This window comes from Belonocnema kinseyi, chromosome 9 (assembly GCF_010883055.1).
Source record: "Belonocnema kinseyi isolate 2016_QV_RU_SX_M_011 chromosome 9, B_treatae_v1, whole genome shotgun sequence".
In the NCBI taxonomy this organism is placed as follows: domain Eukaryota; kingdom Metazoa; phylum Arthropoda; class Insecta; order Hymenoptera; family Cynipidae; genus Belonocnema; species Belonocnema kinseyi.
In genome coordinates this window covers 118,236,285-118,252,849 of record NC_046665.1, presented here as the reverse complement: position 1 = coordinate 118,252,849, position 16,565 = coordinate 118,236,285, and the positions used below count along the sequence as shown (strand labels likewise).

The window sequence follows — 16,565 nt, the reverse complement described above, 5'->3', positions numbered from 1 at the left end:
ATTTTTGAAATTGCTGTTCTGGAGACTAAATAGCACTTATTCTTTTATTAAGAAATCACAACCAAAATTGTTTAAAAAAAGTTTTTAAAAGAGTTTTAAAAATCTTAAAAATGGTCAGAGGTTTTAGTAGTTCAATATATGTGATAGAATCTCTTTAGATATGAAATTAGTCTATACTTTTTCATGTTTGAGCTACAATTATTCCATTTTAGAGTTATAAATTACAGTCGTGAAAACACAATAAAATGTTTTAATTAATTTATATATAAAACAAAAAACTTTTGTATAATTGAACCTAAATGAAGCTGCAAAAATTTAATTTGAAATGCATTGAATTCAAGGTATAGTTTAAAAAGAAAACTGAAAGCAAAGGATCGACTTTCAAAAGAAGCGAAAGAAAGTAACTCGCTGGATTGCAAATGAACATGGAAAATGGTGTATTTTCGCATTTTTAAATTTTAAATTCAAACTTTTTCGCCTTTTAACAATTTCGAAAATTTTCGAAAAATTCTGAAAATTCAAACAATAAGGCTGTATTCTGAAAATGAAGCAATTTTAACGTTAAAATTCAAGTTCCTAAACTGGAGGCCTAAAAATTTGCAAATTTTACAATTAGTGTTATGTAAATTGTATTGGTATCTTAAAAGAGTATAAATAGTTCTTAAATTAGTTTTTAAATTTTCTGCAGTTTAGCTTTTTTACATACCTAGATGTCAAAAAAGCCTACCCAATTTTTTCAAATTTTAATCACTTATTTTCTAAGAGAAAAGCACCCCTGTTTACCAGTCACTGAAATGGATTAGAAAAAAATTGCCAAGACCCAAGAAAAAAAATTGGATGTAGAGCGAATTTTTTAATTTTGAATTGATATTATCTTTAACTTTGTGATATAAAACATTTCCATACACATTTCTTTTTAATAATACTGTAGGAAAAAATCAACAAGATCGAGCGTCGAAATTATAATTAGAGCAAATTTTCTGTAATTCTATGGGGACGGCTGAAATATCCCGAAAAATAAAATTCCCGACTCGGTAAAATTCTCTGTACTAAAAAAATACAATTCCAAAACTAATAAAATTCCTGAACAGTTTATAATATTAACGAATTTGAAAATTCCCAAATAATAAGACTCCCCAAATAAAATGGTTTCTTAATCAGTATTAATTATTTATTAAGACTACGATAATAAAATATTGTTATCAAATAAATTTTTGTTTAATATTTAAAGTGTTGAAAATTATTGTTTGAATTTAAAATTAAAATTATACAAAAAATTTTGCCGACAAATTAATATATAAAAACACGTGTTTTTTAATTAACATTTCGATTTTTCAGAAGAACTTTTTTGATTTAAAAAATACTATATACATTTTCAACCAAAAAAATCTTATCCAGAAATATATTTTGTTTTAATTATTATTTTAAATTTAAACAAAAATGTTTAAATACTTCAAACATTGAAAAAGTTATTTCTTCGGTATAAATATTTGATTATTTCAATAAAAAAAAAAATTGTCAAAGAAAAATGCTTTCAGCACTTGTTTATCTTGAAATGTCTTTCTATAATACTTTTTTTAAAATTAAAAATGATTTTTCGAGAACATTTTTTTTATGATTAAAAAAAGACTCTACCGAAAACCTGGATCAAGCTTCATATCTGAAAAAATTCAGCGATACATACATGTCAAACTTTTCTAACCTAAAACAATTTTTTTACTGCTTTACCGTCATATTTTACGAAGAATGAGAAAACAAGAATTCGACTTCGTAGTATGATGAGGGCAGCACCTCGATAGGACAGAAAATGTGATGTCCTATATATATAATTCCCCACTCCGACGCTCCGTACCGTATCTACGTTTATAATATCTTTGCTTAAACACTCGACGCGTCATTTCTGTTGCGCGAGAGGCAGCACGTCGCTCCCTTGCGGATTTTCTTTAAAACTACCAGTCCAGAACCGCAAGACTCAAATTTCTCTTTCCTCGGACCTCGGATAATCGACGTTCTACTGTATTTGATTTTGTGTTTTAGTTCCAAAGTTATTTTAAACTATAATTTTTCTCTTAAAAATATTGAAGTTCTTATCGCATATTGAAATAATCATTTAAACTAAAAATCTTTTGACTTATTTACATAACGTTTTTGGAAAATAAAATAAAAATCAATTTTGAGTTGTATAGTTAATCGACTTTGACAGTGAATTTTTCACAAGCTGACAAAACAATAAAAAATAAAAAATATGCACTATAATTAGATTTAAGTATGCAGTCTGAGAATTTACGATAATTAAGCATGCAAGCACATTTGCGCGTGAGTGGTATGAGTGGTGAGATAGCGCTTACAGCGATTGTCGCATCATTCACATTTGCCTTCAAATAGCCGGATTAATCTGGATTAGGATAGTTTTCTTGGAGATGTAAATAAGCCTCCACACGTGCTCTTATGGGAAACTTTGACCGTTAGAACTGCTGGATGCAGTAACCCAATTTCCATATACTAAATTTACAAACGGTTTATAGGCCCTCTCTAAGACCCCTCCGCCCCTGTAACAAACCGTAAAAAATATCCCCCAGCCCCATAGAATTTTTTATTAACAAAGTAAAACAGTATTTTTTACGCAAATTGAAAATTGTCATATTTATTAATTTACTTCAAACCAGAAATTTATTTTCTACTAAAAAATATGGCTTTTTAATAATATACTTGAATTTTCTACCTAAAAAGATAAATTCCCAAGTAAAAAGTGTCATAGTTTATATTTCAATCAAAAGAGATGAAATGTATAAGAAAAACTTTTTTAGCTGAAATGACGAATTTTCAAGAAAAAAATTTTATTTTCAAACAAAAACTACGACTTCAGCAAGAAATTAATTTTTCACGAAACTGACCGTTTACCCGTGAAACTGATGCCTCTGACAGTTACATTTTCAACCTAAGGCATAAGCCTTCAATAAGAAAAACCAATTTTAAACAATTTAGTTAAGTGTTTACCCAAGTGGTTGAATTTTCATTAAAAAATATTAATTTTAAACAAAACAGTTAAACTTTCAATCAAGGTGATGAATTTTAAACTAAAAAAATAAATCTAAAAAATGATATCTTAATAAAGTGATTCAGTCAAATCTTTTAACCAAAGAAGTTGAATACTCAAGGAAAGGATACAAATTTTTAACCAAAAAGTTGTTTTCATAAAAAAAATGAAATTTCTATTAAAACGGATGAACTTTTACGTCAAGAAGATAATTTTTTTTAAATAGTTCAATTTTCTGTTTAAAAAAATTTAATTTGACTTTTCACGATTAAAATATGAACGTTCAAACAAGAAATAAGTTTCTATGACAAAAATTGAATTTTCAATACAAAAAAACTCATTTTTAACCAAATAGGATGAGTTTTTGAGATATTGTTGCGTATTTATCTAAAAAAGATGAAATTTTTCATAAAACAGATGAATTTTTATTTTTATAAAACAAACCATTTTTTTTTATAAATCGTTGAATTATCATCGAAAAAAGAATCTAGATGACTTTTCAAGACGAAAAATATGAATTTCTCAACAACAAATAATTTTCTATGAAAAAATTTGAATTTTCAATCCAAAAAGACGAATTTTTTAAACCAAAAAGTATGTATTTTTAACAACAACAAATAAATTATATACCAAATAGTTGTATTTTTATCCAAGAAAGATAAAATTTGCACTGAAACAGATCAATTTTTAATAAAAACTGCCAACTTTTCTTTCAAAAGTTGAAATTTTATCCAGAAAAGATTTCTGGTAATTTTTCAAGACCAAAATATTGAATTAAAACAGTAGAATTTTCAACAAAAATTATTACTTTTTAACAAATCAGATTAATTTTCAACCAAAAAGTTGCATTTTTATCCAAGGAAGATAAAATTATCTTCAAACAGATGAATTTTTTATTTAAAAAACAGAAACAAATTTTTTTGAAGTTGAAATATACTCAAAAAAATGTCTGGTTAAATCAACCAAAATTCTGGTTGAATATGCCCTCACTATTTTTTCTGGTTAGAGTAACCAGAATTCTCGCTAAATTAACCAGAATTCTGGTTAAATTAACCATACAATCTGGTTAACTTAACCAGATTTCTGGTTACTTTAACCAGAAAAAATAGAATTCTGGTTGATGTAATCAGACATTTCTGTGAGTGTATTACCCAGAAAAGATTTCAGTTCTCTTTTTATAACCAAAATATTAAATTAAAAGCAAAACTTAATTTTCTACGGAATTTATAAATTTTCAATAAATCAGCAGACAGAATTTTTAACCAAAAAGTGTGACTTTTCAACAAGATTTTTGTACAACCGAGCATTTTTATTCCACAAAGATGAAATCATTTCTAAAACAGATAATTTTTTTTATATCTTAAAAAATAGTAATGATAAAGTATATATAAATAATAAAGTCCAAACAAGAATTGTAAACAATAAGTTAATTTTTGGAAAAATAGTCGAATTTTTAGCCAAAAAGCATGAATTTTTAATAAAACAAATTTTGAAAAAATAGTTTTCATCCAAAAAAAATTTCAGTGTGTTTGAAAATAATCTTTTTTTATTGAAAAAAATTTATGTTTTTTTATTAATTCGTCTTTTTCATACAAAATCCTCTATGTGGATAAATATTTACTATTTTGTTAAAAATTCATTTTTTTGCTAAAAATTCTTAAAATTTTAGTTTAAAATTGATCTATTGAAAATCTAACTACTTTGTTAAAAATTAATTCTTTTTGATTGAGAATAAAATTCCGTTAACTGAAACTATTTTATTTTTGGTTGAAAAATGATCTTTTCTAGTTAAAAATTTGATTATTTTGTTGCAAATGAAAGTAATTTGTTTAAGGATAATTTATTTGGGTTAAAAAAAATTAACTAATTGGTTGAAAATTAAACAGATTTGGTTATCAACTAAAGTATTTTGTTGAGAATTAATTTTTTTAATGAAAATCTACCTTCCATTCTTGGTTGAAAATGTATTCTTCTTAGTTAACACTAAGCGTTTGTCGAAAATTCATTTTTTTTTAATTTGTCTTTTTAGTACAAAATCAATCTTCTTGGTTGAAAATTCATCTATTTGCTCAAATATTTACTCTGTTGGTGAAAATTCTTTTTTTTTGCAAAAAATGCATGATTTGAGATGAAAATTCATCTCTTCAGTTAAAAATTAAACTATTTTGTCAAAAATTAATTTTTGTTGGTTGAGAATTAATTGATTCAACTCAAAATGTAAATGTTTCATTTTTGGTTGAAAAATGATAATTTAAAGTTGAAAATTTTATCATTTTATTGAAAATCCAACCATTTGGTTCCAAAATCATCTTTTTGGTTAAAAAATCAATTAGTTGGTTAAAAGACAAACAAATTTGGTCGCAAGCTAAATAATTTTGTTAACAATTAATTTTTTTAAATAAAAATTTAACTCTTTCATTGTTGGTTGAAAATTTAACCTATTAAGTTAGAAATGTAACCATTTGGTTGAAAATGTATGTTTTTTATTAATTCGTCTTTTTAAAAGAAACTTCATCAATGTTGTTAAATATTTACTCTGAAGTTAAAAAATGATTTTTTTTTTGCTAAAAATTCTTGAAATTTATGTTGAAAATTTATCTACTGAGAATTTAACCACTTTGTTGAAAATTAATTCTTTTTGGTTGAGAATTAATTTATTCAAATGAAAATATTTCATTTTTCAGTCAAAAATTATGATTTCTAGTTAAAAATTAGATTATTTTATTAAAAATAAAACTTTTTCCTAAAAAAATAATTTTTTTTTGGTAAAAAAAATCATCTAATTGGTTAAAAGTTAAACAAATTTGCTGCGAACTAAAATATTTTGTCAACAATTAATTTTTTTAATAAAAATCCAACTCTTCAATTGTTGGTTGAAAATTTATGCATTTTAGTTAAAAATGCATTCATTTGGTTGAAAATTCATGTTCTTTTTTAATTTGTCGGTTTCTTTGTAAAAAATTCATCTATTTGCCCAAATATTTACTCTTTTCTTAAATTCATTTTTTTGTTGTTGCAAAAGATGCATGATTTTACATGAATATTTATCTGTACGGTAGAAAATGAAACTACTTTCTTAAAAATTAACTTTTTGATTGAGAATTAATTTCTTTAACTGAAAATCTAAATATTTCATTTTTGGTTGGAAAATTTCCTTTTATAGTTGAAAATGCAACTACTTTGTTGAAGAATGATATTTTTTATTAAAAAATCAACTAATCGGTTAAACGTTAAATAAATTTGGTTGTCCACTAAAGTATGCTTTGAAAATTAATCTTTTTAAATAAAAATATAACTTCCATTTTTGGTTGAAAATTTATCCTTTTTGGTTAAAAAAGCAAACATTTGGTTGAAAATTCATGTTTTTTTAATTCGTCTGTTTGGAACAAAATTAAACTTTTTGGTTGAAAATTCATCTATTTGTTTAAATATTTATTCTTTTGTGAAACATTCATTTTTCGCTAAAGATTCATCATTTTAGTTGAAAATGTATCTGTACGGTTGAAAATTGATAGATTTTGTTGGTTGATAATAAATTTCTTCAAATGAAAATATTTTATTTTTAGTTGAAAAATAATCGTTTCTAGTAGAAAATTTATCTTTTTCTGTTGGAATAACTATTTTTGAATCACATGTTTCGTTGATAATTAATCGTCTTTAATTCAAAGTTAAACTATTTGGTTGTAAGTTAAATTTATTGTTAAAAAATTTTTTGTTGAAAAAAATTGAAAGAACAAATTTTCGGGTTTAAAAACTCAACTCTTTAATGGAAAATTGGTCTTTTTGGTATTCTAATTTAACTATTTTGTTAAAATTTCATTTATTTTGTTGAAAATTCCTCTTTTTGGCAGAAATATTACAAAATTTATGTTTGTTGAAATATCAATATCACATGTTTCGTTGAGAATTCACCTGTTTTAGTTGAAAATTGAACTATTTAATACAAAATTCATGTATTTTGTTCAAAATTAAATTAAATTCTTGAAAATGCAACTATTTTCTCTAAGTCATATTTTTGTTTAAAAATTAAATTTAATGCTTGTAAGTTGAACTACTTGGGTTATCATTTAAATATTTGGTTGAAAATTTATCTATTATTAAACTTTTTTTTTAATTTAGTTTTTTTTTGTTGCTGAATTAATAAATTAAAAAAAAAATTGCCATTAATAAATTTAAATCCTGCAACTATGAGACATTACAATAAAGAAAAGATTTTAATTATTTCAAACGAACAGAAAAGATTTCACGGTCAAAGATTAAGGAAAGATTTTTTAAATATTTCAAAAATTTCATCAGCGTTTCAAAAAATTGCACAAAGCCGACATATGTGCGAAAATAATTAAAAATTTATTTATTTGTGATTTGGCTTTATTACGAAATTTTTGGTCAATAAAAAACGAAATCGGTCATTTTTTACGTGTTTAAACAAATGATTTTTTTAATATTTCAAGAGAATACATTTTTTTCCTAAGATTCATGGGGAAATTACAAATGATTTTTTATTTTGAAAAATGAATCTTAATAAGATATTGAAAAAATTTTCCAAAATTGTCAAAAAAGATTCTAGAGAAGATTATAGAAAAAAATAAGTGCAAGTTTGAAATATATCTGGAAGTTTTAAATAAATTAAAAAATAATATTAAAGTTGTAAATAATTCCAAAAAATGTTTCAGTATAGGTTTTTGAAAATCTAAAAAAAGATGCTTTTTAAGAATTTTGAAGTCTCAAAAGAATAAAAAAAAAGTGTTAAAATCCCTCGGAAAATTTCAAATGATTTTTTATTTTAAAATATCAATTTTAAGAGATATTCGAAAAATGTTTTAAAAAATTACCAAGATTATAAAAGAAATTTAAACGATTTTAAAGAATTTTGAATAGTTTCAAGAGAATAAAAACATTCTCTAAAAATTTCTGGGAAAATTTCAAACGATTTTTCATTTTGAATGAAAATTTTAAAATGTTTCGAAACATTTCATATGATTTCCGGAACATTCAAAAAAGAATGTAGAACATTTCCAATCAAAATTTTAGAAAAAAAAACCACTAGGCTCAAGAGATATTTAGAAGTTTATAAAAAAATAGAAAATAATTTAAAACTTGAAAATATAACTTTTTCTTAATGTTCATTTTTGAAGATTTTGAACAAAACATTTTGAAGTTTTTCCAAATTTTTGAAAGGCTTCAATAGAATAAAATTTGTTCAAGATTGGAATATTTAAAATAATTGTTTATTTTAATGAATAAATTTTAAGAGAATGTTTAAAAAGATTCCGAAAATTGCTCAAAAAGTTTGGAAGACATAAAAATTATTTAAAGTATGAAAATATATCTTTTTTTTTACTAAATGTAGACTTTGAAGGTTTTGAAAAATCAATAATGAGCTTTTTAAGAATTTCGAAAGGTTGAAAAAGAATTAAAAAAATTTCTTAAACTTTCAAAACATTTCCAAAATTGCCAGATAAGATTCTGGAACATTTTAAAGCAAAATTTAAAATTTTGCATGAAAAATGCGTGTAAGTTTAAAGTTTATAGAAAATTGAACTATTTTGTTGAAAATTTAATTACTTTTTCTGAAAATACAACTAATTTGTTTAAAAGTTGTATTTTTTGTTAAGGGATCAACTAATTTGTTGCAAGTTTAACTACTTTTGTTGCGAATTTAACTATTTAGTTGTATTTTTAAAAATTGAAAATTCATGTATTTTTGTCTTAATTCGTCTTTTTTGGTAGAAGATTAATCTTCTTAATTGAAAAATCATCTTTTTGGTTTAAAATTCAACTATTTAGTTAAAAAATCATCTTTTTGAATAAAATTGAACCATTTTGTTGAAAATTGAAGTACTTGTTTAAAGGTAGACCTAATTTGTTTTGTTTGTTTAAAAATTAATTTTTTATCTGAAAATTTAATTTTTCCATTTTTCTTGGGGAATTTATCCTTATGGGTGGAAAATTCAACTGTTTGGTAGAAAATTCGTCTTTTTAGTTGAATTCAACTATGAGGTTGAAAATTCAGTTTTTTTATTTAAAGTTATCTTTCTGGTTGATTTGTGCTGAAAAATAGTTTTTTAAACTGAAAGTTTGATTTTCATTTTTGGTCGAAAACTTTTTGTCTTCAGTTGAAAATTGAACTATTTTGTTAAAAATTCATCTATTTTTATACAAAATTCATGCATTTCGTCAAAAATTCTTCTGTTTTTCAGATTCATCGATTCAGTAGAAAATTAATATTTCGGTTGAAAATTAAACTATATATTTTAAAAATCAATAATTTCATAGAAAATTAATTTTCTTGTTATAAAATCAATTTTTCGGGTTCAAAAACGCAACTGTTTGATGTACAATTCGCCTTTTTGGCTTAAGAATTAAACATTTTTTTAAAAAACTTTACGTATTTTATTGAAAATTTGTTTGTTTGGTAGAAAATTATTCTTCTTATTTAAAAAAATTATCTTTATGGATGAAAATTCAACTATTTGATTGAAAATTCGTCTTCTTTCTTTAAAAATTCAAGGATTTAGTGGAAAATTATACTGTTCAGCTAAAAATTAAACTGTTTATTTGAAAATTTAACTATTTTGTAAAAAATTACATTTTTTCTGGAAGATCTCATTTTCGGGTTCAAAGACTCAACCTTTGTATGGAACATTTGTTTTTTTGGCTTAAAAATTAAAATTTTTTGTTGAAACTTCATGTATCTTGTAGGAAATTCGTCTTTTTTTTTGGTAAAAAATTAATCTTCTTATTTAAAAAAATCATATTTACGGAATACAAATTCATGAAGTTTGTTGAAAATTCATCTTTTTTGGTTAGAGTGATCAATTTAGTATAAAATTAAATTATTAATTTGAAAAATCAACTATCTCATAGGAAATAAAATTTTTTTGTTAAAAAACACTATTTTCGGGCTGAAATAGCTCAACTTTTTGGTGGATAAGTAATCTTTTTATCTTCAAAATTTAACAATTTTGTTAAAACTTCATGTATTTTGATAAAAATTCATCTTTTTTGGTTGAAAATTAATCTTCTTACATAAAAAAATCACCTTGTGGATGAAAATTCAACTATTTGGTTTAAAATTCCTCTTTTTTGGTTAAAAATTAAACGATTTAGAAGAAAATTAAACTATTTGACAGAAAATTAATCTTCTTGTTTAAAAAAATCATCTTTTTGATTAAAAGTTCATCCGTTTAGTTGAAAAATGAATTATTTCGTTTAAAATTCGTCTTTTGGTTTGCTAAGAATTAATACTTTTGACTAAAAAATGTAACTTTTATTTTTCATTGTAGTTAGAAAATTCAATTGTTTTGTTGAAAATCCTTTTTTTGGTTGAATTATTTTTTAATTAAATGTAGTAGAAAATTTAATTAAATGTGGTAGAAAATGTATCTTTTTTGTTAAAAAATCATCTTTTTATTTAATAATTTAATTGTTTAGTTGAAAATGCATCTTTCATGCTTGAGAAGGAATCCAAATTAATTGAAATCATTATAAAAGTATAGAAAAACTTTACATGAATTTAGTAAGTTTGAAATGAGCTTAGAAAAATTCGAGAGAATTTAAAAAGGAATTTGATGAAATGTCTAAAAATGCAATGTGAGGATAAAAGAATTTAGGATCAATTAAATAAAAACTTTTGTGATCTTCTAAAAATCCATGAAATTAAATAAAATTAAGTGAATATAGGTGCATTTAATTAAATGAAAAAAATTCAAGAGAATTCAAAAGAATTCAGAGTAAATTATTCTTATTGAAATTGAAAATAATTTTAAAAAGCCCTTTAAAATTATTAAAACCTTAAAAAATTGTTTAAATCTCCTGAAAATGGTGTAATCTTTTAAAATATCCTAAAATATTTCGAAGTCTTTGATATTCTGTCCAATTATTGAAATAAATAAAAAATCTGGGAGTCTTTTAAAATGTCCAAAAATATTTCAAATCCTATGAAATTTTAAAAATTTTGAGAATGCCTTGGAATTTTTAAAAAATACCTTAGAATATTTCAAATCCTTTGATCATTTTTTCAAATAAATAAAAGAATTCAAAATAATTCCAAAGAATTGAAATATATTCATGATAAATTGATAATAATTTAGTGTGAATTCCAAAAATTAAATTAAATTAAAAATTATATAAATATTAAATAAAAAGTTATAACAAAAAATTATTTTTATTTTAAATAGTCTAATAATGCTTAAAAAGCTTCAAAATTTTATTTAGAAAATTGTTATTAATTTTGAATCTTTTTTTAAAGTTTCAAAATATCAAAATTCAACAATTTTAGTTGTAAATTAAATTTTTTCAAATAGAACAATAAAAGTGTTAAAGTTCAAAGTTTAGTTTTATATATTTGATTTATAATTGCTGATTTTACATGAAAAATCAAATATTTGCAAATATTAAGCAACTGTTATATTTATTAATTAAAACATTTAAAATGTTTAAATTTTAGTTTGAAGCAATATTTTTAATTTAATAAAAGTCTTTAATTGTGAATGTATTATTTCGAAGTTATTTTCAAATTGAAAATAGTTATTAAAGTTTTAATTGAGCGCTAACATATATTTAACTACTAACATTTTCCAACTGAAGTTCTTAAATTTTGAACTGATTTCGAATCTTCTTGTAAAATCAATTATTATTCACTTGTTAATCCTTAATATATATTTGAATTTTTTAAATTATTATAATTTATATTCACATCTAATAACCGAAAAAGGTTTTTTTTTATCCAAGATTAAACATTTTTTATTTCGTAAGCTTTTAAAATTGCATTAAAAAATTCTTTAAATGGAAAATGTACGTCTAAAAATTAAAATCCAAAATGGAAAATTTATAAGTGAAAGATTTTCGAATTAAGTATTGTACACAGAATTATATCATAATTGAAAAGGCTAAAATTTCAACAGATTATTAAAAACACTGCTGAAAATGTGCCGATGCAGAGGCCATCTTGATTATCCTAAAATATTTCAAACGCTTTGAAATCCCTTCAAATTACACTGAAATAAACTAATAATTTTTTGTAATCTTCAAAAAAAAAAGTTTTTACTGAAAAATATAGATTTTCAACCAAAACTTAATTGAGTACATAAATTTTCAGTAAAAAAAGAATGTTTAATACAAAAAAATTATTTTCAACCAAAAAAAAAGTTCGTTAAAATATTCAAGTTTTTCGGTAAGAAAATTCCTTTTCATAAAAAAAGACAATTTTTCAATCAAACAGCTCATTTTCTAACCAAAAAGATAAATTTTTAATCAAAATGATGAATCTTTAACAAAAAACTTAATTTTGTACAAAAAAGAGTTTTATTTCCAAAAAATGATGAATATTTAACTGGAATATTTAAATTTTCAACAACAAAATAATTTCTAAACAATGAGATTAACTTTCAAAGAAAAAAAATGATTATCTACCAAAAAAGTCGATTTGTTCCCAAAAAAAGTAGTTTAAAAGAAAATACGTGAATTTTCGACGAAATAAATGAATTTTTGATTAGAAAAGACAAATCTACAAACAAATTATTAAATCTTGAACTAGAAAAGTTCCATTTCCCGGTCCCGCGGCCACTCTGATTATTCTAAAATATTTCAAACGCTTTGAATATACTTCAAATTATCCTAAAAAAAAAATTTATTGGAAACGTTAAAAAAAAAAAATAATTTTTACTAAAAAAGATAGATTTTTAACCAAAACTTAATTGAATAATTAAATTTTAAGTTAAAATTGAATTTATAATCAAAAAAATAAGTTTAGTTTGAGAAAAAAATTATTTTGCAAGAAAAAAAAAATAAAACTTTTAATAAAATAGTTTAGATTTCGGTAAGAAAATGCCTTCTCATAAAAAAACAACAATTTCTCAATCGAACAGCTCACTTTTTGAACAAAGAAATGAATTTTTAATTAAAGTGATGAATCTTCAATGAAAAAAATAATAATTTTCAACAAAAGAGTTTTATTTCCAAAAAAGCAAATTTATTTTTAACCTAAACGATGAATTTCAAAAATACTTTTTAAAAAAGTAGTTAAAAAAAAATAATATAAATGAATTTTTAATTATAAAAAACAAATTCGCATCTAAATTGTTCAATCTTGAACTAGAAAAGTTCAATTTTCTGGTGCAACAGCCACCCTGATTATCCTAAAATATTTCAAACGTTTTGAAATCCCTTCAAATCACACTGAAATAATCTTTAAAAAAATAATAATTTTTACAAAAGAATATATTTTCAACCAAAACTTAATTGAATAATTCAATTTTCAATCAAAAATGAATGCTTAAACAAAAAAATTAGTTCAGTTTAAGAAAAAAATTATTTTCAACCAAAATGAAAAAAAAAAATTCAATAAAATAGTTAAGTTTTCGGTAAGAAAATTCCTTCTCATAAAAAACAAATAAATTTGCAAACAAACAGCTCATTTTTTAACCGGAGAAATGAATTTGTTCCCAAAAAACTAGTTTAAAAAATACATAAATTTTTAACGAAATAAATGAATTTTTAGTTAGAAAAGACAAATTTACATCCAAATTGTTAAATCTTGAACAAGAAAAGGTTTCAAACTCTTTGAAATTCCTTCATATCACACTGGAAAAAATTAATAATTCTCTTGGAATTTTTTTTCACTTCCGTAGGATATTTCAAATTAAAAGCTTTTGTAAAATGTCTTAGGATTTTAAAAATGACCCTAAAATCATAAAAATCCCGATAAATTATTGAAATCTATTGAAAATTTTTTGGAATCTTTAGAAATACCTTGAAATATTTATAGAAGAAAATGTGCATAATGCGATATTATAATATTTTTAAATCTAAATTATATGTAGGGCTGCCAAACCCTAATGCACCTCAAAAAAGTGACAAAAGTGACCAATTTGAGCTAAAAAGTTACTAAAAGTGACTTATTTTAAACAAAAAAGTGACTGTTTCTTAGAAAAAGTGACTTATAGTGACTGCTTCTAAAAAAAGTGATTAAATAGTGAGTTGGGAAAAAAGTGACTTAAGTGACTGAATGGCAGTTCGACTTTTCTACACAGACTATTTAAAACTAAAGGTAAAAGTATTGACAACAGTAATTTAATGATTGTGAATTCTCTTTTGTTAAAGCTCCTTCGGCTTTAACGAACGTATATTATTATAATTCGTAACTTGCATTGGTATTAGAACAGACGAAATTTCATTGTCCCGTTTAAAAAAATTAGAAAATATTTTTTGTAATTTATTTTGAATTCACCCTAAATTATTATTAGTTTATCCTAAATTTTTCTACATTCTTCTAAATTTACTCAATTCTATTTATTCGATAAAGTTATTTAAAGTGATTATTTCATTCATCTTTAAGTCTTTAAGACTCACCCTAAATTTGGAGGCATTTGATCAAATTTTTTTGAAGTTTCTTTAATTTTTCCCTAATTAATTTCAAACTCATTTTTGAATTTATTGAATTATGATTGTACAAAATGTATAACTAATTTATTTTGAAAGTGATTAGTTTAAATAAGTTTGTTTTGGAAATGTTATATTAAAATTTTTTTTAACTAATTGAAAATTGTACATTTGAGTATTTTTTCAAATATTATATTTATTTTATGAAATATTATCTTAAAACTATTCAGCTTCTACGTTTTTAATTTTTTAAAGAATGGTTGCGTATCAAATTCCTTGATTCAGAAAGTGCGCTTTTAATACTTTGAATCATAATTCTTGTTTATTTTTAATGTTTTGAATTTGAAAATATAAATGAGAAAAAAGCCTTTTTGGAGACTAAAAAAACTGGTAAATTTTGGTATGCTAAAATTTTAAAAAACGGCCTGTCGTATGAAAAAAATGGGTGAAGAGAATTTTGTAGCTACGTTTTGGAACATACGCCCTTATTTACGATTAAAACGAAAACCACGCGTTTTATCAAGAAATTATTTCAAAACTTTTTTCAGATTTTTTTGGGTTAAACAACCCTTCTCTTATATCTTGTGCCATTTTACAAAAAATGTAATTTTTTAATTTTTAATGTTGTTATTCACGATTAAAATTGAAACCACCAATCATATAAAAAAAAACATTAATAAAAATTGCTGTTCTCTACTTTCAGTAAACAATGTTATCTATTTATTTTTTCTTAGGTTGTGTCATGTGTCAAAAAATTTAAGTTTTGTATTTTCACTGTTTTTTTTTTTATAAATAAAACAAAAACTACGTTTCCTATAAAAAAAGTGATTAGTAACAAATTTCTAGATATTTTTTGGGTACATAATGTTTGTCTCATAATTTTTTTCCTACCTTGTATAGTTTGACAACAAAATACAATTTTTTATTACTTTTTGTTTGATCAAAATTTGAATTATCAATTTTTCGAAAAATTCAAAAAGTTGTTATGATAATCCTGTGGTGCTTTCGAAAATTAACATTTTACTTTTTAAGTACTATCAAAAAGTATATAGAGAATTTTTGAATCATGAAAAAATGTGGTCTCAAAAACTTTCAAAATACGCTCACTTTTAGATTTTTTATCCAAAATGGCTGACCAACGACATTTGACAAAAACTGGGGGGGAGGGGGAGTCAAATTTGACACAAATCTAATACCTTCTCTGATGAGAATGTAAAAATCATTCTAAGATAAAAACAGAAACGATATTCTAAAAAACACAAATTTATTTTTGGGGGTTATTTAAAATACAAAAATACATACCATCGTAAAAAATAAAGTACAGAAGTTATTCGAACTCCAACCCTAAATCTTCCAAATTGCTTCCAAAAACACACAGTTTGAGCATATTTGCTCGCGCAGAGTCTAAAGCTTGGGACTAATAAGTAGTGAGATAGAAAAAGTGATGATAGTATGATTAAATTTGATATTTAAAAGCATTTTTTCTCAACTAAGGACAAAATTTGGAATCGATCGCGAGGGCACCTGGCAAAGAAATCGTAATACTGAAACCTTTCAGGCTTGCCAGAAATTTAATAATGTCCGTGGGTTGATTCTAGTACCTCCTACAAATTAATTTCATCAATATTCATCCGTCAGACGTGATTACAATCAAAATAATAATCTATTAACATATATACAGACTCTCAATAATCAATTATCTGGTTGCAAATTATATCTCGCAATAAGATAAGACGTGAAAAGAACTCAGCTGAAGAAAGGTGAGCAATCCAAGCCAAGCTTTCCTTGTTCACCCGTAAAAAGAGAGCTTGATTGAGTTTTAATTAAACTATCTTATCCCCTAATTCCCCGTACATTATTGACAAACTCAAATAATGTACTCGCCTTAATATAATTTAATCTATTAGTCGTCTAATTGGTTAACCAGGATACCAATAATTTATGGTTTATAAATAAACTGACGCGTTACCATCTTTAGCTGAGCTCTTTTGAGGAGAGTAACATGATCTGACATTACATTAAAACATCACGTGCACAGTGGAGCCATTTTTCGGTAGCGATCACTGCTCAGGTGGCGGAGATGTGATTTTTCTCTTAAATAGAAGAATGTGTGGTTCTGAAACAAAACAATTTCATCCATTTACTT

The 16,565-nt window shown here is 23.5% G+C and overlaps 1 protein-coding gene across 1 annotated transcript in view; it reads right to left on the bottom strand.

Moving 5' to 3' along the window:
* Window positions 1-15,668: 15,668 nt before the first annotated feature.
* The window catches only part of LOC117180378 (cyclin-dependent kinases regulatory subunit), a 15,335-nt gene continuing 14,438 nt past the window's right edge, over window positions 15,669-16,565 (bottom strand). Inside the window, exon 3 of the mRNA XM_033372854.1 lies at window positions 15,669-16,535. Coding sequence (XP_033228745.1) covers window positions 16,480-16,535 — 56 coding nt within the window. The 3' untranslated portion in view covers window positions 15,669-16,479. The remainder of the gene's footprint in view (window positions 16,536-16,565) is intronic.